The sequence below is a fragment of the Gymnoscopelus microlampas genome, assembly GCF_963454915.1.
Source record: "Gymnoscopelus microlampas genome assembly, chromosome: 13".
NCBI classification, from domain to species: domain Eukaryota; kingdom Metazoa; phylum Chordata; class Actinopteri; order Myctophiformes; family Myctophidae; genus Gymnoscopelus; species Gymnoscopelus microlampas.
Window position 1 is genome coordinate 28,903,810 of NC_139950.1, and position 27,595 is coordinate 28,931,404.

General features: G+C 41.9%; 1 protein-coding gene across 1 annotated transcript in view; it reads left to right on the forward strand.

Annotated features, from left to right (window-relative positions):
- LOC311058033 (attractin-like protein 1) overlaps nt 1–27,595 on the forward strand; it is a 337,913-nt gene that overhangs the window by 174,646 nt on the left and 135,672 nt on the right. Inside the window, exons 22-25 of the mRNA XM_084075308.1 lie at nt 6,444–6,496; nt 19,007–19,101; nt 20,149–20,227; nt 22,081–22,238. Of these exons, the coding sequence (XP_083931434.1) occupies nt 6,444–6,496; nt 19,007–19,101; nt 20,149–20,227; nt 22,081–22,238 (385 nt within the window). The remainder of the gene's footprint in view (nt 1–6,443; nt 6,497–19,006; nt 19,102–20,148; nt 20,228–22,080; nt 22,239–27,595) is intronic.

Sequence of the window (27,595 nt, forward strand, 5' to 3'; positions counted from 1 at the left end):
ACGCACGCATGCACGGACACGCACGCACGCACGCACGCACGCACGCACGCACGCACGCACGCACGCACGCACGCACGCACGCACGCACACACACACACACACACACACACACACACACACACACACACACACACACACACACACACACACACACACACACACACACACACACACACGCACGTACATACTTTGTGTGTTTGTGCATTGAGCCCTGCAGTTGCTTTCACCTTTGATTTACACAGCTCTGTATTTCTCTCTCTCTCTCTGTCTCTCTAATTCTCTCTCATTGTTATATCTGTGCTTCACATCATCCCATCTCTGTCTGTCGTTCTCTCCCTCCGTCACACTGTTTTTTCCCATTTCTCTCTTTCTCTCACTTTATTCCTCCTGTCTGTAATTGTTTCTGTCTCCGTCTTTTCTCCCTCAATTTCACTGTCACATGCTTTCCTTTCTTCCCTTTCATAATTTCTCTCTGTTCCATTTGCTCTCCGCTCTCTCCCCCCATCTCCCTTTCCCCATAGGGATTCATAAAGGTAATCTTCTCCTCCTCTCTCTCTCTCTCTCTCTCTCTCTCTCTCTCTCTCTCTCTCTCTCTCTCTCTCTCTCTCTCTCTCTCTCACTCTCTCTGAGAGAGTGTGTCATTTGTTCATCGTGAGTCATATTGTGTTTTAGTGAGTACACATGGCCATTTGTTTGTCATTTTGATTATGAACGAGCAATTTACTCCCACAGGCAAGCAGTAAGAGCCCTCTTGTTACAGCCGCTGGGTTTTTAACTGGGGTACCCAGTTCTAGAAACAGACCTCGAAATGGGGTCGTGCCCTTGATTTTTTGATGATTGGTTCGAATGGTCGAAGGACAGCCAATGAGATGACAGAAAGTTTTTCCCATTTCGGTGAGCGTTACATGGCTGGGAGGGCGAGCATCACATATCCCACAATCCAGTAGATGGGGGTATAATATTGCTAGTACAAACTAAGTATTGCTAGTTTACTACATGCTTGTTTCGCTCAAAGATTGTGCAACATCCAAGACATAATATTAAGTAAGGAAAGACATTGTATAATAATAAAGAATTTAGCATATATACATAAATTAGTGATTTAACCCAATCGAAAGTGCAAAGGAGTCAGCATATATACATCTTTAATGTTATAGTTATTAAAGAATAGTTAAGAATAGAATAGTCAAGCTTAGCAACGTCTTGATTATCGTGCTAATCGCTGCCTAAAAGCAAACACAAACTAAACGTAGTGAACGGTTTCTACCTCAACCTGCAATGGCACACGGGAGACATCTTTGCAAAGAACAAAGATAAGATACAAATATAACACAATAACAGAAGCTTCCTGTCCGCTGAAGGACATACTCAAGTCCACATCTTCCACACCCGAGCTGAGCTTTTCCACCTTGAAATAAACCTGGTCGCAGCACCCCGCTGTTCGTTTTAATAGCCTGCCCTGTTTATTGTGTATACAATCACGATTGACATTATAATACCAGGTGTTCAGATAGGGGACTGACTGACTTATCACAGCTAAAACGGTATGGCGGAGATGTGGCTCTGTGGGCCCGAACTTACCGTCTCTCTGTTGCTACATCGGCCACTGAGCTTAGAAGGAAAACTAAAGTTCAACGCAAGCCGATCTACAAACCAACAACACGTCGCATCTGCGACACGTTGTGGGTTTGTAGATCAGCTGTATTTGCCTCGGGACACCGTTGTTCAAGGAAGAACTGTCGTTTCCAGTGGGAAGCGTTGCACTTTCACGTGCGCACAAACACACGCACACACGCACACACACACACACACACACACACACACACACACACACACACACACACACACACACACACACACACACACACAGTCACACAGTCACAGACACACAAGCAGCCACCGACTGCTCTGTCAAGTGTTAGGTCTGTTCCAGCGCCAGTCTGTAGATCTGCTATCTTCAAAAGATTGTTATACATTACAATGGGGCACATGGCTCGGGAGCCGTTGTTTCTCAGGCCGTAATAGTATCTTGTGCTGTGTATACAATACATTGTCGACTCAAAATAAATATTCCACCCCTGTGCTTTCTTTTGGAATGGATCACAATAACTCACGGCCCACAGATCGGGGAACACTAGTTTAGACGATTTAATTTCAGAGAGATGGAGCATTACAGTATTGGCCATGCATGAATTAACTAGACCAGCTGACTTACCAGCCTACAACCAAACATGTCCTAACCCAGTTTCCATTAGTATGCAATTATTATTTGATTGGGTTATTCATTATTGATTTAAAAGCCTATTTATATTTCTCTATTTTGTTTTTTTGCATGTGCATGTGCATGTGCATGTGCATGTGCATGTCCGTGTGCATGAGTTGTATGACTGCATATGGATGTGTGTGTGTGTGTGTGTGTGTGTGTGTGTGTGTGTGTGTGTGTGTGTGTGTGTGTGTGTGTGTGTGTGTGTGTGTGTGCGTGCGTGCGTGCGTGCGTGCGTGCGTGCGTGCGTGCGTGCGTGCGTGCGTGCGTGCGCGTGCGTGCTTGATTTTCAACTGCAACTTAACCTGAAATCCACTGAGGCCTCTCTCTCTTTCCAGCATGTTTGTTTGCTTGTTAGACTGTGTTGATTTATCTTGAATTAGCTTTCAGACTGAATGTAATCCACTAATTGACTGCTAATTTGCTTCTTTTACATGACTGTAAAGTGTGTTCATGTGTGACAGTCACACGCCACAATAACATCACCATGGCAACCTATAATCTCTATCTTTGTGTGTGTGCGTGCGTGAGTGAGCGAGTCAGGGAGAGACGGAGAGTCTGATGTGTGTTTGAATAAGTGTGAGTTGTAATCGTCCAGTATAGTTCTTATCTTGTCCCCATCAGGCATGTGTAGGCTATACAGTTTAAATGTAAAGAGGACATGCCCACGATGGTGCACTTGTTCTCATGCACGCTGCGTCAAATGTTCTCAATTTCTATACAAAATTTTCATGATTCTTATCGCTTTAGGCGTAGAAGGAACATATTGATCAATGTTGCATCATATTGTTACTGTATATTGAGTCACATCGCTCATAAAATGGTCACACGTGTGACTACAGGCAAATAACTATCGCCTGCTGAGGCTAAATTCATACATGTTTTTTTGGGCTGAATGTGGGCATTGCAGGATGTAACACACACAGAAATCTTTTGTAGTGGTTGTGGTTGTTAATCTTCATCTTGGCTCACTAAGAAAACTACAACCAATGACAGTCAAGATGGGTCAACCGCACATACTTCTTTGCTATTGGTTGAGGCCTGGTCAAAGTTCACCAAAGTTGAAGCAGAAGAACTCCACGCAAACGGCACACACATTTTTAAGACAGCTATGCAACAGGAGTAAGCTTGGTGCGCGGTTCAGAAGCATGATACTGTAGGAGACAATAATCCTCCAAGACATCCAGATGTTTGCATGTGTTCATAATCCTTGGAATTTGGAGGGGAAAAAATCATACTGTACTACCCACCAGAGAGCGATCGATCAGAATAGATTGTTTTTTTTCATGCATGACTGCTAATGTCACTTGTCTGGTCTTTCTGTCTGTCTGTCTGTCTGTCTGTCTGTCTGTCTGTCTGTCTGTCTGTCTGTCTGCAGTATCTTTCCTTATTGGATTTCACAAGGGTCATATCATTGCATCTTGTTACATTATGATACAGGTTCATGCACCACCCTTGGAGTTGGTACACAGTATAATCCTCATTCCTCAGTGCTCATTTATCATTGGTAACACTCTCTGTGTACATTCTTACAGATGTGTATGCACTGAACATTTTACTGGGTAGTTCTCATGTTGTGAGGTGGCTGTGAGCCTCGTCCTTGGCCAGAGGTTTATAGAAAATCTAATATTCAGAGGTGACAACACAGCCCCTGTACTCCCATCGCAGCACTACAACAGAATTCACAAACACTTTAACCAACTCTGCACTTCATTCAACCCCCCCCCCCCCCCCACACACACACACACACACACACACACACACAATCCCTCTCCTCTCATTGTCAAGGCCTCTCTCACAAATTCTCTTCTTCTGGTTCTCCTCTGGGTGTTTTTTTTTCACTCTCCATCGTTCTCTCTGTCTTTCTGTGTATTTTCCCTCTTTGCCCCGCCCCCCCCCCCCCCCTCTGTTCCATTGTGAAAGCAGTGCGTGTGAACAGTACAGCGGATTGGATGATTTATCATCCATGTTTAGTTTAGTTAGGCTTGTCAAGGAGCTGCATATGTTTTTGCAAGGCCTTTTGTGTGTGTGTGTGTGTGTGTGTGTGTGTGTGTGTGTGTGTGTGTGTGTGTGTGTGTGTGTGTGTGTGTGTGTGTGTGTGTGTGTGTGTGTGTGTGTGTGTGTGAGATGTAAAGCTTTGTGGTGCTGTGGTAATGGAAATGATGCTGATTGTTTTCCTTCAGAAGTTTTACCAGATGACTAAATGCAATCTACTATATAAGGCTACACTCATATGCACTTGCGTGCGCACACACACACACACACACACACACACACACACACACACACACACACACACACACACACACACACACACACACACACACACACACACACACACACACACACACACACACACACACATAAAGCATAAAGTACACCCACTAACCTCGCAGACCCTTTGAAGCCAAGTTTGAAGCTAAGTACTGACATGCTAATCATAATGAGATATATTCTCATCACTATGTTTTTAGTTTTGTTTAGTTTTTTACTTATAAAGTCAATTGGAATCTTGACAACTCAGCTCCTGTTCTCTTGTGCTTGGCACTTAGCTACATCAGGTATGCTTGATTTATGTTGGCACTTCAACATCCTCTACAGTAAGCACATCAGTCCCCTGCTGATAAATGAAAAGCTTTTAACTCATTTGTTGAAGCGCTCCAGCTGATAGTTGTTGTTGTTTTCTTTAATAAGAAATCCATCAAGTTCAAACGGCGCTTTGGAATTCATTTCCAGCATGCGTATGCTTGTGATACCTGTTTGAAACTCTGTGATGTCATTTCAAAAGATACACCAATGTAAACTGGAAAACCAACTATTTTTTTGTAATACCAGAGATTTTGATCATGTACAAATTTCACAGTTTTGACAGCAGCAAAATAATAAATCAAGCCTCCATACTCCATAGCTTTCCTACTGTCTGTATCACCTACACTGTCTCCCTCTCAGCTTATCCACTGTAAATCTCTCCTACATCGTTTCCCTCTCAGCCTTCCTACTGTTCGTCTCTCCTACACTGTCTCCCTCTCAGCCTTCCTACTGTTTGTCTCTCCTACACTGTCTCCCTCTCAGCCTTCCTATTGTCTGTCTCTCCTACACTGTCTCCCTCTCAGCCTTCCTATTGTCTGTCTCTCCTACACTGTCTCCCTCTCAGCCTTCCTAGTGTCTGTCTCTCCTACACTGTCTCCCTCTCAGCCTTCCTACTGTTTGTCTCTCCTACATTGTCTCCCTCTCAGCCTTTCTATTGTCTGTCTCTCCTACACTGTCTCCCTCTCAGCCTTCCTATTGTCTGTCTCTCCTACACTGTCTCCCTCTCAGCCTTCCTACTGTTTGTCTCTCCTACATTGTCTCCCTCTCAGCCTTCCTATTGTCTGTCTCTCCTACATTGTCTCCCTCTCAGCCTTCCTATTGTCTGTCTCTCCTACACTGTCTCCCTCTCAGCCTTCCTATTGTCTGTCTCTCCTACACTGTCTCGCTCTCAGCCATAGTACTGTGTGTCTCTGCCCTTGTGTCTTTAGAGAAAGAACAGCACCCATTTGCATTCCTCATGGGACATATTGTCTGAGAAAGTTTATTCCTCCATGGAAACATAGGTTTTGTATTCAGATTAGAGAGTTCATGCAGTATCTCTAAACATCTCCCAGAGCTGCACTTTTTTCTCACTATTGTCCAAGGTGTTCAGTCTCATCTCTCTCTGTGTGTGTGTGTGTGTGTGTGTGTGTGTGTGTGTGTGTGTGTGTGTGTGTGTGTGTGTGTGTGTGTGTGTGTGTGTGTGTGTGTGTGTGTGTGTGTGTGTGTGTGTGTGTGTGTGTGTGTGTGTGTGTGTGTGTGTGTGTGTGTGTGTGCGTGCGCGCGCACTCGCTGTGTGCCTCTGGGTCGAACAGAGAAGCTATGGCCAGACAGCCCTGTCAGGGGAAATCACCACACAGAGAGCTGAAGGAGAACAACACCTGCAGCGAAAGCATGCCTGACGTGCGCGCGAGCGTGCACACACACACACACACACACACACACACACACACACGCACACGCACACTTACACAGATAAACAAACACACACGCACACAAATGTGTCTAAAAAAGGTTAAACCTCGTTGTATGCTAATATTTTCTTTCTCTCTTTCTCTCTGTCTCTTCTCTTTTTTCCTCTCTACCCCTTTCTTCTGTTGTTCCGTTCCAGGTGTGACTCAGAAAACCGTTACCTAGGTAACCCTCTGCGAGGAACATGTTATTGTGAGTATCTTGCTGTTGCTACACCTTGAGTCCTCCCTCTGTCCATACACTCATACTGTACACTACTTCTGTCCCTGGCACTTTTGGGGTGTTTTTCCAGTTTTCTACTCCACTACATCTCAGAGGCAATTATTATATTTACTCCACTACAATTATTTGAAAACTTTAGTTACTTAGTTATTACAAAACATACCACTTCAGCCCTATATACATTATATATACATACATTACATACAGCCCTATATACATTATATATACATACATTATATACAGCCCTATATACATTACGGCCATTTGAAAATAGCCGATCTACAGGCTCACAAAGTGTTTTGTGAATATCTAGAATGCAATGCCTTATTTCCTCCATAACATGCCATTTGTGTTGATGTTAATGTGATAGATTTTGTGTTGGCCAGCAACATTGGATATTTGATGAATAAATCCAACAGGATAAACCAAATGGCTCCGCTCTGGACAGAGTAGGGTCATTCAACAGTCTACTAGTAGCGCATATCGGCACTTTGCTGTGGTAGAAAAAGGAGTGTGGGTCCAATATTAAAATGAAGCACTAATTACTGTGTTAAATCAGTCTGAGAACAGCCGACCAGAGCTGGATTAAGACTATGTAGTCTCCGGGGCTTTGAGTAGGCTTAAGGCCCCCCAGCGTTAGACTTTCACGTTCAGTTGGAAGAGAGCTTAATTCATAAAGAAATGGCTTAGGCTGCTCAGCTCTTCTCTCTTGCTTTCTGAGCTGAGAAGTCTGCAATAACATCAATGAATTACTGTTCCATTAATAAGTTACTTTCTAAAGACTATGTGAGTCAGAGGACTCAGTCTGTTTTGTTTTGTTGTTTTGTTTTGATCTAACTCATTTTGTTTTAGATCAATAATAGTTTGCAAAACTAACGCTTCCCAGAGGTGTTTTTCACCGGCAAAGTTAGATAGATTCATAATCAACTTTTATTAAAGCGTATGTGATATTCCTTTTCTTTACCCTCCATTAAATGTTCACTTGCAGAATATTTTCATTCCTTTGTAATGAAATGGAACGTTCCCTTCGCAAAGTAAACTTGCAACTCTTTTGAGTCCTGCCCTTTTTTTTCCTGGGAGGGGGAAATCCAAAATACTGGTCAATTTCCTCATATATATGCTTGATATCTTGGAATGCCGCTACAGATTGTTGACAATTACAGGAAACAAATTCAGGGAAAACCTTTCGATAGACACGTCACAGGAAGACACACTCTCACACCTACTCATGGTGAACTTTACAAATAGTATCCTTTCAAAGAGGAAATCATATGGTTAGAATATACAGAATATGTGTTTCTTCCTTGTTTGTTCTTTGACACAATTACTCTGGAATGGATGCCATGGAGTTTTAGAACAGCCTAATAGGGCAACAGAGAAGAAGAGAGAAAGAGAGGAGAAGTTATCCAAGCTGGTGTGTCTGTTTCCAGATGTCACTTAATTGACAACAAATTGTTGGGTTTCCTCTTAAAGGGCAGAATGAGATTCAATGCTTTAGTCAAAACACATGTTTTACTGATGCTTTGGGGTACTAAGGCATCCAGTGCTTCAAATGGAAGTTGTGTCAATGTCAATAGGTCTTCGAGTTTGGAGTGGGACTATCATTATGTCAGGGAGAGAGACAGGGAAAAATATTGCAATCAGACGAGACTGCATCCCTCACCTTAAATACGCCTTTGATCACAAGCAGCAACTCTTGGAAAGGTTAATATATTCAACTTGGACACCTGGAAAACATCCACATTTCATAGCCACTCATGTTTCTTTGAGTTCTGATCGAATCAGATGGAACCGTCTAAAGTGTAGGATTGACAAACTGTTTCATAATGGGTAGATCAATCAAGCTGATTGGTCAAAGATGTGGTCCATCCACTGCTATGACGCATGGCTTACTATGCTTTATTTGTCACTCTGCAAACTCCCTTATTGATCCCCAGTGGGAAATTCAAGTGCTGTAACAGCAGCAGCAGTAAGCATGAAGCACATAATACAGTAGGTACACAACAGTGGGTAGGCTGTATATGGAAAGTGTATATATACACTCTATCAACATAAATATAATAAATACAACTAACATGCATCTGTTATGGTTCTGTAGGGTTAATCGTGCAGTTATACTCATAACAATATTAACGATCAGTCAGACGGTTCTTGAGATATGCGGGGAACATACTCACACGCATACAGAGATGCACACTCAGAGATAGTAGCAAAAATGTTGTTTTCAAGAAATTTCTAAATGGTGGACATTCTGGTTAGGCGGTAATAACTTTTATACATACAGTGCGAGAAAGTGCGTCATGATTCGAAGCATCCAGGGGAAAGGATTTTTATGAAAACAATTTGATTTCAGTCAGAAATTTAATTTAAACACCGAATCAGAATTTTGAAATACTAATAATCAGAACTGAAATTGGCTTGGTAAATTTGAAAATAAAGTTCCACTGTTAGATTGAAGCAGATCGCGTAAAGTACGTCTACAATTATTTAAGAGGGTTACAAGATGAATCCCTTGCGACTTCTGTTATGCCAACTCCAAATAATAATAATAAAAACATTTTTTTGTAAGGAGACATTTAAACGGAGCCGCAGCCATGTTTTCCTCCCCCATAGTCTTATGGCCAGCTATTCAGACCATTTCTGCCTCCTGCCTTTTCTCACCTTGCGCTCCAGGCAATCAAATGCAGTTCATTCTGGGACAGGCGGCTGGCGAGACATTAGTTACAATTGATTACTATTCTTGTAGGGAGAGCAGCTGTTCATGTTTTAAAGTTTCAGACTGACGAATTGAGCTAAAATTAACTAGAAAAATGTGGAGCACAGGTCTCCGCCAGGCCAAGTAGTAGAAGTCAGTCTTAGCCAATCAGGATGAAATATAAAAAATCAGACAGGTCCATCTTGGATAGCAAGCAAAAATTGCAAAAAAAAGTTTTGCAAAAATCCGCCTCCTGGTGGTGCTATAACAAGCCAATGTGAAGTTTTACGGCAATCGGATGCTGCGTTCATGATTTGGGGCATTTTGTTCAAAGCGAACTAGTCCTGCAAACTTTAGATGCCAATCTCAGGATGGAATATGAAAAATTGGACAGATCCGTCTCAATCACATGACTATAGAGATAATGTGTACCGATTTGCGTGATGTTTGGATTAATATAAAAAAAATGTTTTGCAAAGTCGGCCTCCTGGTGGCGCTATAACAGGCCGACGTGAAACATTTGGGGCAGATGTTCTCTGACCTCCAGGGAGTGTGTGTGTAGTTTCACAGGCTTTTCCAGAGGCATATGATCAGGCTCTACCAAAGAATTTTCCAAAGGAAGATATGAAGAGCAGAAGGTTTGGTTTAGTGGGAGGACGATGGGATTGTATCTCCGCTGCTGAGGCTGACAGTCCTCCAAACAGTTGACTCAAACTGAGCTTCTTATAGAGTAGTGCCACAGGTGTCAGTGAATGTGGCAATCAGCTAGCCTGGCATTGGCCAGACTGATAACGTGGATTCACTTCTCACGTTCATTCACCTCCCTGGTATCAGTCTGGACTTTGGCCCATAGGGAGCGAGTAGAGAAATCAGAAAATGATTTTGATGCTTTTCACTGTTGTATGGACAGCAGTTGAAACGCAGTCACTGATTGGCTTGATCATTTTCTCATTTACTCTCCACCTCAGAAACAACAAAACAAAGTAATACAAAATACAAACAATACAACATCTGAATACAAATATATACACAACAAAATACAGCTGGCCGCAACAGAAACTAACAATAAAGCATGAATTATTTTTCCAAAGGTGTTTTTAGAGTTAGGAGAGTGTAGAACTTTGTGTAAAAATGTTAAAGGCCTTTATCTCAGAAGTACTACAGTACTTGTTCGGTAAACCTTCAAGGTCAAGCTCAAGAGCATAATACAGTAAAGGGACCCGCATGCTACCAAATGAGGTGGTCACCCTATCACCCTTTAGGTGATAGAGAGAGCTCTCTCTATCACCACCGCGGTGATAGGGTGACCACCTCATTTGGTAGCATGCGTGGGCCTTCAGTGTTCCCCAATCTGTGTTTATTACAAATAATATAGATTGGATGGCTTGATATCTATACACACTGACCATGTAACCTGATGGCATCAGAGGGCACTAGATGGCACCAATGCAATGCCCTTTAAAATAAAAGGCTAAAAGGAACACACACACACACGCACGCACGCACGCACGCACGCACGCACGCACGCACGCACGCACGCACGCACGCACGCACGCACGCACGCACGCACGCACGCACGCACGCACGCACGCACGCACGCACGCACGCACGCACGCACGCACGCACGCACGCACGCTCTCTCTCTCTCTCTCTCTCTCTCTCTCTCTCTCTCTCTCTCTCTCTCTCTCTCTCTCTCTCTCTCTCTCTCTCTCTCTCTCTCTCTCTCTCTCTCTCTCTCTCTCTCTCTCTCTCTCTCTCTCTCTCTCTCTCTCTCTCTCTCTCTCTCTCTCTGACACTTGAAGGCATATTAGAGGTCATAAGTGCACATGTCCTCAGCATCACTATGGATACAGGTGAAGTGGTGTGTGTTTCTGATATGTTTGGTCACATTGTGTTCTGTCATTATTTTGACATTATCTCCCCACTGTCCACTTACTGAGCCTAGCTCTGTTTGAACAGGACCAAGAAAACACACACACACACACACACACACACACACACACACACACACACACACACACACACACACACACACACACACACACACACTTGCATTGTGCGTACTCACATTCAGTGTAGGTCATATAAATGGCAGATGTAAAAGGCATCTATTTCCTGTACGTCGAGAAAGACGAACATGTCTGAGATATGGCCGTGGTCAATATTAGCACTCGGATGTCACCGCACAGAAAAACATAGATAGATATCGTGGATATAGTCAGATCGTCTGTTTGTGGTCGTGGGTCTGTCCTGTACAGTGTAAAGCCTGATTTATACTTCATTGTATGATGGTGTCGTGCCCTGAAAATGATCTACAAGCTCACGACGCAAGTATAAATGAAGCATAAACATGAGCTACGGTCTTGACAGCTGTACAAGCCATAGACATGTTCACTACCTGTAGTTGCAGCTGACTCATACAGGCATTTGGAGAGTGGAGCGCACACAGTAAAATCTGCAGTGTTCATTTTACTCTGAATGTGTACAAATGTAACTAAATCGACCCGTAAGGGTGCAGTAGCAGTCAGGATTTTACTGTGTAATTGTACTGTGAGAGCTGCGGATAGGAAGTAATAGTGTAGGTCTACTGTACGTGAACGAGCACTGTCATGATGATGGAAGCCAGTGCGTTTTTAGACCGACATACCGTAGTACAGCTATAGACCTTTTTCAGGGCAGCCGTATTGACATGATAGTTGTGTAATGTTACGTCCTTCACAGGTGTTACCAGTTGATGGTATATAAGCTTGTGTTCCATTCAGGTCAGAGTCGGTGTGCTGCTATTGTGCATGTTGGCTCACTGGAATGACTCCTCTACACTAAATGTTCTCGTTGTGAGACCAATGCAGGGACTCATGGCCATTAACCAAGTCCCACTACTGATAGTAAGATTTTTATTAGCCCATACACAGTTATGTTTTAAAAATGTATAGTTGCAATATATGTTTACATTTACAATATATATATATATATTCCATTTATATGAAAAATAAAGGTACTTTGGGCTCCATTGTCTATATATTTTTTAGTAGTGTGATGTGTCCAGGCCATATGGCAGTGAGAGCCTTGGCAGAATCCACTTACAGGTTAATAGGCCAGGGACCAGAGGTTAAGGACTAGTTTACAATGGTTTGAAAGTGAATAAATGGCCATTACCTAAACCAGCGGGCTACTTGAAGGGGAACCAGCTGAATGTCACAACCACTCAAGGTCCATGGCTTTAGCATGTTGTTTTGAAATAAAGGAACCATTAGAGACATGTGCTCTCAATCTGATATGTTTAGGCCTTTCACTGGTCCACTTTTCTTTATTTTTTTATCACACACACACATGCTTCCCCTTCTCTCTGAGTATCATTTACTGTTGACCAAGTCCTACTAGCACTAGAGCTTGCTGTATTTCTGTGAGAATAATTGGGGAAACATCTATGCTTTTTTAATGGGGATTTAAACATTTGTCTCACCTGGTCCAACTAGATAAAATAATAAAAATAATAATAAAAAAAACAGGTCAAAGATTTGTTATCTAAAATCAATCAAACAATTCACTTTTTGATAGGCTTGCATGCATAGCTCCATTCATACGGGTCATTGAAATGCCATCTGTGTACCATGATATGCTATAATGAGCAATTCTGACACAACTGCCATTAATTCTGCATTGTCATTGGATCTCATCTTGATTATGCAAAACATGTTGTTGGGTGTGTTGGTGGATAGTCCCTCTTATCTATTGTCATTATAATGAGGGTGACTAGTGTCGAAGGAGCCATTTGTTTGCGGAGAACAAATCTTCAAAGCTAATCAAGTGACTCACTAACAAAAGATTCCCATATTTCAGCCATTACATCTCTCTAGAAGCTGCTTAAACAATGTTTATAAAGAGGATGGGTTCAAATTAAATGACCCCCCCCCCCCACACACACACACACTCATTAAATTACAGTTTTGATCACATATTCCTCTTCTATTGTACTGTCTTGCACTATGCTGTGCCGTGCCATGATGCATGACACTGCATCTCTCTCTGTCCACTGTCCTCAGGGACGTGCACAGATAGACTCTAGGTGGTGCTAGAGCACCTGCCCTTTGCCCTCTTGACCAGAAGTGCCCTTTTGAAAAAAAGAAAAAAAATGTTTTTTTTTTCCAGTTTACAGCAGGGGTCTTCAACAGGGGGTCCGGGACCCCTAGGGGGTCCTCAGAGTTACCACAGGGGGGCCACCAAATCTTTATGTGATATTATTTTTCTTTTTACCATAACCACTCGAAACCTAGCATCCCTTTTCTGAGGAGAACTTTAGCCAAAAATAGCAGATCTACAAGCTCACAAAGCCTCGCGCTGCGAGGCGTTGTGGGCTTGTAGATCGGCATAGAGGTATAGGAGTAGAGGGAAAAAAGAGCAGACCAAGTAAACAAAAAAAAGTATAATTTACTTGAGCACCTGCCCCTCAAAATGTCTGTGCACGCCACTGACTGTCCTACAATTGTACTGATGTTGGTCCGACTCCTCAGTTCTTATACTGTATCAACCAAAAAACGCACCATGTTTTATCACTTTGATGTATTCACAACACTGGTCACGCTGATGATGTGCGTGTGTACTGTAGCTCAGAGAGGAAGCGGTGCTTGCTCTGGTTCAGTTGACATGCTGTCACAGTCAAAGTGCCAGCCGATCGGTGAGCGAGCGAGCAGCGACGTTGGTATTTAATGAGTTTGCCTCTAGTCAGAGCTCAGTGGCTAGTATTTACGAGTCCACGTCGTTACAGCGAGCCTTTAACAAGCCATCCTGTCGTATTCCATCGCAGTCTGCTCGGAGGGAGATATCTAATTAGGGACGGAAAAGAACCGGTCAGATTACCAGCTGAACACCAGTCAGCCTATGGTCAGTCATTGAAAGCCAGTCACCAGGACCCCCAGGCTCTCCCGTTAAAGCTTAGTCAAGCCTAATGAACGCAGCCTCGATACTAACCGACAAGCCTCACAATTGCAATTAGTGGACAATTAGTGAGAGAGAGAGGACAGCGAAAGAAAAGGCAGGAGTGAATAGCAGGGCATGAATGTCATGTAAGGACTGCAAGGAATTGTTACTTTTGGTGGATGTGACCCTGTCTATGCTTGTAATGTCTCTGCTAGCTAGAAAGTGATCACTTTGGTTGGTGCTGTAGCCAATGCCAGTGTCATTACAAAGTGGTCACACCACAGTGATCAGCAGTCAACATAGTCTGTGGCCCCAAGGCTCTATTCGTCGGGCATTTTTCCTGGACGCCTCAACACTTGCTGACAGGCGTTCCCGCAGGATGCCTAACGAGGGTGGGTTAATTGTTGTTCTCAGGCCAAAGCCATGCCTTGTGCAGGCAGTTGGCGTTGACATACAGATACATACTGTAAACACAGGACCAGGGTTAGTGAGAAACTATGCTTCTGAGTTGAAGCATTTTATTTTAAGACTGCGTAAGAATATGCAACAATGTTAGGCTATTTTTTTTAGAGTAGACACATTTTCGCACCCCCTTTTCTCCCCAATTTAGTCGTTATGCCAATTGATTCCTCCCCACACGCATTTCTGTGTTGTCACCGCAGTCGTATCCTACTGACTCACCTGCCAGTGAGGAGCCCCCACCAGGAGGACGTACTGTAGAGCCTTCGTCTAATTATTGTTATTAACATAATAATAATGTCTGGATAGCTCAGTCGGTAGAGTGCTCGCCTTTGAATCGCAAGGTTCTGGGTTTGATCCGGGGCACCCGAAACTCAGTGTGTGAGTAGCATGGCTTGGATAAGTAAGATATACTGGTAGGTGATGGTAGGAGTGGCACTCCATCTCCCTGGGGTCTAGTGCATTATAAAAGGGATAGTAAGCCACTTCAACCTACTTATTTAACACCATGAGCTTTTTTATTTATTATTTTTACAGATGGCACAAAACATTTAGAACTAAAGAAATAAATCTATAGAATGGGCATTTCCATTCATAGCATTGCTGTGCTGCTATGTCAAACATGGATGAGGAAGTAAAAATGTATCCAGTGTTGGAATTTATTTACACCTGGACCCACAGTAGATTTGATTCTGTTGATGCTGCTTGATTCTGTTGATCAGAGTGAGATGTTTTCAAATGAGAAATACTTGTATCTATGCTCTTGATTTTGTTTTATGTGAATGTGAACTACATTCTATTTTCTCTCAGTGTGGGAAGTCAGGTTAGACTGGATTAGCAGGCACATACTGTTTACCCTTCAGTTTCTATGTTATTGTTTTATTTTATAGATTTCACTGTGCAGATGTAAATATAATCTTGCTAAATTATGTGGACATCATTTAGCAAGATTAGCACCGAAGTCCTGACGTCACTGCCAGTAGAGGGCGCTTTTCTGCAGGTTCGTGGCTTTACTTTTTGTGTTGATATCCTCATTGGGGAAGCTTAGATCGCTTCATATAAGAACTGTGTTCCAAAAAGAAACACACCACCCTGGCGATTTTACTCTGGATATGAAGCATCGACTGAAGGTGTAAATGTACACATTTACGCAAAGAGTAACACAATATAAACACTAGAAACGAGTCAAACAACCAAAGACTACATTTCCCATGAACGTGGCTGATGTAGGGACAGTGATTTCAGACCCGGAAGTAGTAGTTCTTAAGACTTTTAAGGCAGAATTAATTCAATTTTCGCCAGAAACAGGCTGTATCAAATATGAATGAATATCATAAACGGTGCAGAGCCACCCCCCAGACAAAAACGCCAGGGTGGTGTGTTTATGTTTGGAACACAGTTCTTATATGACGTGATCTAAGATTCCCAAATGGGGATTTCAACACAAAAAATAAAGCCACGAACCCGTGAAACAGCGCCCTCTAGTGGCAGTGACGTCCGACTTCGGTGCTCTATTATCTGGATACAAGAAGCATCAGGTATAAAGCAGGGCTGTGACCGTACATTTATGAGACCTCCCCAAATGTGGACAAAAGTACAGTACACGTTTTCTAAAAGTTTTCTGATTACTGCCAGTCCAGGGATTAGTTAGTTTAGGAAGCATGAGCATTCTGATAAGTTAACTCAGGTTCCCTAAGGGATTTATTGAATACCTTCTCACAAACTGAATCCATGCTTTATATATATATTTTTTTTTTGCTTTATGAGGCAGCTGTTGCAAATGGGAAATAATGACTTGTTAACAAGCATAAAATGAAACCTCAGGAAGGCATTCCACTGCAGTGACATTGTAGGCGTTTTCACGCTTGTTTTTAATTTCTTTATCGGAGGCTCACTGCCTGAATAAATGATTTACTTACCAGGTGAGTGCTCTCTCTGTGTCTCGATATATCTATCTCTCCATCTCAGTTTTCCCTTTGGACAGCTTTGTTTCATATAGGCTGAATCAACGTGCATTATGGTAATGTGATTACCCATCTGTGAACGTAGAAGAATTGGTTGTTGGACTATTTCTGTCTCAGTTTTATTGAGGGATAGTTTAATACCTTTTGTGCTGCTGTTATGTGGTTTGTCTCCAGTGAGTAACCACACAGGTACGCGTGTAAATTCAGACCGCCTAAGTGAAATTGCTGGTAGATTCGTTGGAAGGGGAGTTGTAATTAAGTGATGTGAACTTTTAAACTGAGCCGATGCTGTTCTTCCTGGCAGCCGTGAAATTGAACTTATTGGAACTCACAGAGGAGCCTATGCAATTAGTGTCAGGAAAAGGTTTTATGATAAACATGTTCTTGTGGGAACTCTCATCACATGTAAGAATGGGAGGGAACAGCAGGTGATCTCTCTCTCTCTATCTCTCTATCTCTCACACGCATGCACATACACACGTACGTACACACACACACACACACACACAACACACAGAAGTCATAGTGGACGCTTATCGGATAAACAATACCCATAGCAGCTTGCCTGCTTCAAATGGAGGGACGGAAAGAAAAAAAGAAACGGAGAGAGGAATAAAATGATGAAAAGAAATGGAGTTTGAGAGACATAGAGATGTGAAGGAATGCACACTATATTGGATGCAATGTTATCTGCTATACTGTATTAAGGCTAACTTTATCTGAAGGCTGCTGAATTTATATACAACATCTAACATTCAGTCTCAACAAGAGGCTCCATAAAATAATATCATTGGGTAGTGCTGGTGTTGAGAGTGAGTGGCGTTATGACTCAATTACCGCATAAGACGTGGAAATAAGACCCACTTAATAGGGCCCACTGTCTGCACAGGTTCTCCTTTAACAGATATGCCCTTATATGAAGGACAGTGTTGTGAGACATACACATGCATACTGTATGGACACACACACACACACACACACACACACACACACACACACACACACGCACACACACACACACACACACACACACACACACACACACACACACACACACACACACAGAGCACAGGCTCCCTGCTGTCTGTCCACATGTTAAATGATGACTGTTGAATCCCCCTCCATCCACAGCCCATTGTCTGGCTGACAAAGAGGCTCTCCCGACCACTCAATAGGAGCCACACTCAAAAAACGATTACATCTCTCTGGAAGAACATGACTGTTTAGACACACAACCTCATGTTCTATCAATTAGTCTCGATGCTGTCCATGTCACAATGCTCCGTGGCCTCTCTGGGTTGTGTGTGTGTGTGTGTGTGTGTGTGTGTGTGTGTGTGTGTGTGTGTGTGTGTGTGTGTGTGTGTGTGTGTGTGTGTGTGTGTGTGTGTGTGTGTGTGTGTGTGTGTGTGAGAGAGAGAGTGAGAATGTCTGCATATTGTATGTTCGCAGGCGCATGCACACACCTCCGTCACCAACTGAGATTTGCTCTCAGACCTCCAGCACTGTAGCCCTGATACATTTAATAGAATATTGACTCCCCGCTGACGTCTCCACTGTGTTTGCACCTTCATAAATATGTCGGCATTTGACATTGATGTCAATGGGGGGAAAAAGAAACGGGGCCTTGATTTAGAATGCCATCCCTAAACGGAAAATGAGTGCAATCAAAAATACAGGCCAGGCTCCAAATGAGAAGTCGAACCACAGTCACTACTCTGCACATCATTATATCATCACAAGTACACAACTCTCCCAAGGAAACTTGCACATGCCAGCGGGTTTACTAATGCAAAATCTATGATGTTATACTAATATGACTCCTAGCAAGTGTTTGTAATCAGTTTGTGTGAGTCTCTGGTTTTTCTTGCTCTTTTTTCTTTTTAAAGTATTTTAATTTTTTATTCTGTTTTTAAAAAGTGCTATACAAATAAAGGGTTCACATTTAGGGTTCACGTCTCAAAGGACTGAAATCCTATTGTTTTTGTGCTTATTTTCTACTTCTGGCACAGTTTTACAAATTGGTAAATGGTAGAGACATGACATATTCAACAATGACTGGAAGTTGTGTGCATTACATGTACAACACGTATGGCCCTAATCAGCCTGATGGGGGTGCTATAATTAAAGGTCAAGATTGAAATCCTTCTCCTCCTGACTCCTGTCCCTTCAGTCTGATTAACATCAAACCTGCTACAGACATCCATCTATCCTCACTCTACAAACAACTGAAGTCCATATTAGTAGATTTTCCACCACTTTGAATTGTTTGAAGAAATAATTATTTCCAGCATGAAAACTGAATATATACATTGTAGAGACCAATGTGTGTGCACTTTTGTGTTTACGTACATGTGCACACGTGAATATACAGCAATATAAAACATACAATTTTGGGCTTTTCTACTTGTCTAACTACTTTTGTATGTCCATTACTCTCTTTTGTAGACAATCTGTTGATAGATTACCAGTTTACCTTCAGTCTGCTGCAGGAAGACGACCACTACTACACTGCTATCAACTTCATGGCTACACCTGAACAGGTAACGCACGCACACATGCACACATTTTAATTTATTTATTTGGATTTTCAGTTTAAAACAGAAATCATGTCAAAATACAAATATATCAGTCAAAAAAATGCAATGCAAGATGTTGTCTATATACACTAAACACAAGCAGACCATACAATTATATTTATAGACAGCGTATTTTCCATATAAAGTGACTGCCAATAATGGCAGACACAGAACAATATTTAATTTAATTAATAATGTTGCCCTTCTTTTAGCCAGTGCAACAATGTTTTGTCCTCGCACACACATCTTATGGGAATGCTGCCAAATATCAAAGCAATTCTTTTACAATTGTACCCACATGCAGAGATGGCATGTGAAATTGTTTGGTATTTCAGTATTTTACAGCTGAAGCTAAAATGAAAACAGTCTTGGTGGTTTCATTAATCATGATCACATCTGGAGTATTAGGGGAGCTCTCAACCACATCACTAAATGTATTGTTATATTGAGATAAGGCAAACCAGTCAATTTTAACAACTGTGTTAATACGGTAATGTACTTGCTGTCCCACACACACACACACACACACACACACACACACACACACACACACACACACACACACACACACACACACACACACACACACACACACACCTCTTCCTCTCTCGGTTTTCCCTTTGGACAACTTTGTTTCATATAGGCTTTATCAACTTGCTTATTACAGTAATGCGATTACCCATCTGTGAAGTTAGAAAAATTGCCGTTTGGCTCCCACACGCATGCATGAACATATGCACACACAATCTGAAAATCATTAGCACTGAGAATTTCCATCACTCCACAAAGCTCTGCTGAAATGAATGACTTCCTGAGTCACACTGTGACTTTGACCAATAGTATGCAAAAACCTGACTTAAGGGAGAACCTTTTGTGGATGTGCAATCATTCTTGATGGTCTGTGTAGTCAACTGAAGCAATAAAATGCTATGTCCAATGCTGTCCTTTGACCGCGTTGGACATAAAATTGTACATTTTTATGTCCTTTGAACGAGTCTCTTGTCTTTACAGGCCAATAAGAACCTTGATATGTCCATCAATGCCTCCAACAACTTCAATCTGAACATCACATGGTCCCTCAGTTCCACAGGTAGGTGGACATAAATCAAGTTAACACGCACACACGCTCACACACGCACACACGCACACACACACACACACACACACACACACACACACACACACACACACACACACACACACACACACACACACACACACACACACACACACACACACACACACACACACACACACACACACACACACACACAAATAATGTTCTGAGCTTGTAGAACAGCTATTTTTAAAATAATGTAGATTTGTTTTGTTGTTAAGTGGTTAAGTAAGTGGTGTAGTGGTTTAGTCAATGAAGTGGTTAATATTATAGCCACTGCTGTAGTATTAAAAAGCTACACTTCTCTGGCTTTAGAATGCTTCATTATTATATAAGACTACATTTCCTACCACCCACAGGGAGGAAACTAATGGAATAAGGGAGGTAGGAAATGTAGCAGAAGGAAGGTCGTAGTAGAGAAAGAACGAAGTAAGGAGGGAGGGAGCGAAAGAAGAAAATGAGAAGAAAAAATAATTTGATCACTTACAGAAGTTGATTAAAGAAATTGTCAATAGTGAGAGAAAGTAAGAAAATGCAGAAAACCACTGATGCTGTGGTTTGTACTGCTAACAATGTAAAACAATAATAAAACCAGATCACCACGCTCTTTTTATGATCAGGTTACACTCACTGTAGTCACGCGGCAAACGATGTCTCGAATGTCCCTTTAAATTGGTTTTATGCATTCTTTTTAGACTTTATCTAGCACAAGTTTCAGACAGTCAGCTGTTCCAGCTAGCTGGCTGCATCTCATGACAAATTAAGTAGCTTTCAATTTGTGGCCAACTTGTCCTTAAGCTTAATGGTCAGAAACACTTGCTTCTTGACTCCAGGGGTTTCCCTCCCCTTGATGAAATGCATTGGAAGCTTCTTTTTTTTGTGTTAAATCTGGCATTCAGGCGTTTTGAAAGTGTTATTTTGCTGTGATTTCAATTAAGATAAAAGCCCTCTGCTTTCACAGCCAGGGTGTCTTGGGGCTCTGAGCCTCTTCAGTTTGGCGCCATTTGGGAATGCATTCAAATTGTGTGTGTGTGTGTGTGTGTGTGTGTGTGTGTGTGTGTGTGTGTGTGTGTGTGTGTGCGCGTGTGTGTGTGTGTGCGTGTGTGAGTGAGAGATTGCACGCGTGCAGGCCATTACATTGCGTTTTATGGCCCTGTTAAAGCGGGAAGTGGTGGTGCTTTATTCAAAATATCAGTCCATTAATATATAATGATAATTCTTTGAAGGATAATGAATTTAGAGTGTTTCAGAATAATACTGAAAAAATAAAAACATTATGACAACTGTTAAAAGCAGGCTCTGCACTGTAATTGGCCTGCTTCATCTGAAAGGCATACCAGTTTGCGTCTTACTGTTTTCAGCAGACAATTTTCGCATCACACAGAGAAATAAAGCTCTCTTCATTTGTCTTCGCAGTTCAATTCAAGTCGCGGAATATGCCTTTTAGTGAGAGACACTGACAACTGCTTATATTATGAGCAGTTGTCATTGTTTCTCATTAAAACCTCCTATCACCCTTAAACATTTTGACCAGTGAAAGGGGATAATTTTAACCACGGAGTAAATAATGGTTAGTTGAGATAGTAAAACCTTGAATGTTTCCACTTACAATTACAGGTCAATTTCTGCGCTTTGAGAGTAAAAGTTAGGGAGAAACACAGAAAGGTTGATAGATCAGTATGTCGGTTAACAGGTCAGTCAGTTAGGTGGCTGTACTGTAGGCAATACCACAATGTTTATTCAAGGACTATTCTATTCCGTCTATTTCGATACATTTCTAGTACATCCTGACACTAACCACTGTGTCTCCATCTTGTGAACCGCAGCGGGAACCATCTCCGGCGAGGAGCTTCCCATCGTGGCGAGGACCAACATCAAGGAGCACAGAGACAGCTTCTCGTGCGAGAAGTTCAACTTCAGACTCCACCACAACATCACCTTCTACGTGTATGTGTCTAACTTCAGCTGGCCCATCAAGATCCAGGTAAGCGTTCTGCTCAATGTCCAAAATGTGATGAAACAGCAGTGGTGTATAAAGTAACTAAGTACATTTACTCAAGTACTGTACTCATGTACAATTTTGAGGTATTTTTACTTTACTGGAGTATTTCCAATTCTCAGAACTTTTACTTCTACTCTACTACATCTCAGAGGCAAATATTATACTTTTACTTTATTTGTATTACTAAACATAAATTAACCACTTAAGCTCTATATACATTTTGGCTATTTGAAAATAGCCGATCTACAAGCTCACAACGCGTCACGATGCGACGTGTAGTGAGCTTGTAGATCTGCTATTTTCAAAAGATTTGTATACATTTATACGACAGTGTCGCTCGCTGAAAATAGCCGATATACAAGCTACTAACACGACTCATCACCACTGTCCAGACTGAGAGACAAATCTTTAGCAATCAGATTTGAATCATACTTCAAACCACCTAGAATGTGGTTCAAATCTGATTATCAAAAATCTCTTTCCATTAGTTTTTTTTGCTGTTCAGACTTGATTAAAAAACAATCTGATTCCAATCTGGATAGGCCATAAAATTGGACTTGAGCGGCCAGTCTAAACATAGCAGAAACTTCAAACCCCACCGGGGCCGTTCTTTGCGCGCACACACATGCTGTACACACGCACGCACGCGCGCACACACATGCTGCACGCACGCACGCACGCACGCACGCACGCACGCACGCACGCACGCACGCACGCACGCACGCACATACACACACACACACACACACACACACACACACACACACACACACAGGACTGCTGGTCCTGGGGCTCTGCTCAATGGCTCCCTACTCCTCCTAATAGTCAGGATGTGTTAAATGGACAAAGTCCATGTATTTGCAGAAATGTACTGCTGAAATAACAAACAAAGGGCACCAATTGCAGATTTAGAAGTTTTAAACTTGTAACCCTTTAAACTCTACTTCATTGACTGGGGTCCCACAGGGGTCTATACTTGGTCCCCTCCTCTTTTTCCTCCACAACATCTCTTTGCCGAAAATAGCCGATGGGCTTTTTGACTTGCCCAGAACAGGGACGTGAGGGGTGCAAGGGTGTTTATTGTCACATACTGTACATAGCTGGTGACAACATTGTGCCAGTGTATATAACATCACAATCTCTCTTTTTCTCCTCCATCGTGCTGCAAAGAAAGCATGTGCAAAAAATAAGCATCAACTAATTTGAACTCATGAGCACAGCGACTTCAGCAGAAAATATGTGCCGTGAATGTGGATTTCATTTAAAGACAACCTGACATACAGTATGAACAAAAATAATACATCCGCTTTCCTACTCAGCAAAACCCTTTTCTTATAAGGGACCAGTTAAACTAACACTGGGGATTTTATTACTGGAAAAACTGACTGAAACACACATTGGAACATCCAGCAGGACATTTAGGATCTGATGCATGCAATGCTAGCAAAGTATTATATTATATAAATGTGCTATGTGGAGGTCACTAGCATGATTTGTCATTGTACTTCTATTGCCTTTCCGCACACACCAACAATATTGATGTGTGTTGAATGAAAATAGATGTAATACTATTGTTGTAAATGGCTCAATTTGGCTCAGTTGTTGTGCCATCTGTTGTCTAGAAATAAATGAACACACCATACAGGTCTAATTAGGAAGCCTTTGTTGGTTGTAGATTTATTATAGGTTATGAGTTGTCTGTACAGATTAGATTTGATTCAATTGCTTTTCAATTGTTCCCTTACAAGCTGCTTGCAGGTACTTCAAGCTTCATAGTAAATCCAACTGGTCATGCACACACACACACACACACACACACACACACACACACACACACACACCCCCCCCCCCCACACACACACACACACACACACACACACACACACACACACACACACACACACACACACACACACACACACACACACACACACACACACACACACACACACTTGCCTTGTTATCTTTGTGGGGACATCAGAACACATCTTTTATTGAAAAATTTACCACAGCCTCACCCTAACCTCAAAATCTCGTTCCAGGGATAATTCACCCCCAAAATGACTTTTTCCGATCGATTAGTCACCCTATGGAGACTTGAATTCATGGATATGTTTTAGTTTTTGTCGCATTCCTAAGCCAATAATTTGATTGGAGACACAAAGAGTCTCCTTTGTGTCTCTTACCGGAACCGCTGCATCAAATGGTCATCAAATTATTGGCTTAGGAATGCGACAAAAACAAAAAACTGTCCATGAATTCAAGTTTCCATGGGATTTCTGGGGTGAACTATCCCTTTAACCCCTTTGTAGCTGAGAGATAATGAAAGGACTGTATATATACTAGAAGTTCGGGCCGCTACGCGGCCCGAACGTCTAGCGTGACGCGTCGTTCACTTTGCAGTGCCACCTTACAGGCACCTCACAGTGTGAGAGAGAGTTTTGTGCTCTCCTAAATCCACGGCAGGCTTTGAAAGTACCCACTTCAGAAAGAGGTGACGTGCATCACCTCTCCAATGACCAAAACCCACTATGGAAGCCGTCGAACTGGTGCGATCTGACGGCATCCTAGAATTTATAGGTAGGATGTGACGTCATATACCGTCTCATCGTGATGTCAGATTACGTCACACTGGCGTGATGTCAGATTACGTCACACTGGCCACATACAACGTTCGTACATACTGACAACCGACATGGCGCAGGATTCAAATTGTATATATAGATTTGGCACTCTCCCGCGTTTATTGGTCAGAACCAATACTTGGTCAGGACCACCTTGGTATAGTTGACTTGGACTACTGACTTTGTGACAGTATGACAGTATGGTTTATCAGGAATAACACACACTGCACAGAGATTTTCCTGGAGGCAATCTAAACTAAAAATGACATAATGGGTCATATCAACCTGAAAACAATCAGTCCAATAAGGCCCTTCAGCATTGTTAACACATCCACCACCAAGAACGTAGTCCTACGGTCCGTTAAATCCAACTGTTAAGCGCCGAGACCGTAGTGCTACGGTCCGGGTGCTTTTTCCTTTTTTTCGATTTTATTTTATTTTTTCAATTTTCTTGGGGGACCATTTTCAGTGTAACACCACCGGAAGTCGACCGGAAGTGCGATCCCGTTTTTTGTTTCCCGTCGGCCTCCATTCTAAGGCGCACACTAAAACCTAAAGCTCATTTAAGCGTACAAATGGCCCTTTTCCACATGGGGCCAGAACAATATCCCCCACAAGTTGATTGTCTCTGGTTTCACAATCCATGAGGAAGAAAATATAGTAAAATATGCACGCACACACCCGCACACGCACAAATCTACACAATGTGTATATAGTGTATGGTTTCTCTTCACATTTAAGTACACACACACACATTTTACTACTGTTTCTCTAGTTGGTAATTTCCAATTCCCATAGTTTTGTTTTCATACACTATAATTAAGTTTCTTGTTTTTTATTTTCACTGTGCCTCTCTACGAGATTTAATAAATATTGTTTGCAATGTAAAACAATTTCACATATTAAAGTTGTATATAACTCTTCTAGCCAGTAAACCAGACAAATCTGCCAGTGCAAAAAAAAAGAATTGCCCTCACCCTCGCTGCCCCCTAAGTTGTGGGGCACCAATCAGGTCCCAGTATGCAAATGTGGGGTGGGTTTATCACCAGAGGCATTTTTTTAAAGCAGCCCCTTGGAAATGCAGGTTCCACACAGAGATTCCAGACTAATATCTACGCAGTGATATTAGTTTGGCCATGCCAAGCTATAACTCTTCCTCAGTAACGTGTCTTTTTAGCAGTTTAATAGGCTTCGGATTGGCAGGAATTTCATTTGAGGGACGAAGACAGAATAACTCATCTCTATTGACCTTTCAGTATTATTCATGTTGATTATGTGAACTTCCGATCAATTTGATCTCTTCTGTGAGAAGGTTGCTGGTTGTCATGGAAACATATCACTCAGTTAATAAGATGAGAGGACTTACACACACACAAAAAACACTCAAATAAAAATCATACAGGATAACAGAATTCCAAATATTGCATATTACAATGGCTCAAGTTTAGATACGAAAAACAATTACTTACTCCTCTGGCATCATGACACAAAGAGGAATTACATTTAATCATTTCTGCTAATTATCTTCTGATTATGGGCATTTCACATCTTCAGTTATATAGCCCTTATCGCTTGTTCTCATTCATGAACCTGATGAAGACCTTTTGGGTTGAAAATACAGTAAATGCACTGTAGGAGCATTCAAGATGGTGACCGGAATCTTCTTTGTATTTTTTGACATTTATGATTTCCCAGTGACCTATAATTATGGACAATGGCTAGCCCTTTGCCGGCCTCTGTCCGTATATGACTAGAAGTACTGCATTGTGGTTGTATCCCCCCGCCAACCAGTTGCCATTTTCGTCCGTGTATGTCCATACTCATATAGTATAGTGAATGAAGACTTTTTTTAAAGACCTATTATAATAAACATGTTTTGGTGAGTTCACAATGACCTTGACCTTTGACCACATGACATACTTCATCGTTAAGTCTAAGTGGATAATTGTGCCAAATGTCATGAAATTCCCTATTTTCACAATAGTTTTTTTTTATGATTTGTACTTTATTTTCTTTTTTTTAGGCAAACATACAAAAAATGTACTTTCAGCATTGATACAAGCATAATTAGACAAAACATACAATAAACATCACAAGAACAATCTTATTCAAATAGCGACATTACTGACCATTATAAAGAGATAAGACATACCATACACATAATACAAATAAACAAACAAACAGTGAAAACATAAAGACATCAACAAAAAGAAAAATCAAAAATACAGTGCACAGAAGCATACCGCCCGCAGTCTACCTCTGCCCTACCCCAGACAAATCTACCCCAAGACCCTTTATCGAATCGGTCTGACAAAAAATTGTCCCTTTCGCTTGTTGCAAATCATTGCATACCATGATCCCCCACACTCTTGACACACAAGGAAACATGATGTTTGTGAGCATTACATTCCTAGACGCAGGTGATTCCTGTATTCATCTGCGACTCTGTATCCTGGCAGAACTGTTTACATCACGTCTCCCCCCTCAGATCTCTGCTGCTGTCTCTCTGCTAGTAAAACTCTGACAGGACTGTTAGCACAAAGCATTCTGGGAAGCATAAAAAGTGTTTGTCAAATCTACTATCACATTTAATGAACTGTGAGTTTGCCAATGTCTCTCCATCATTTATTCAGTAGCGTATTAAATCTGCCGACACATGCACGCGCATGCACACACAAACACGCGTGCCAAACATTCGCGCTCTAGCCTTATGAT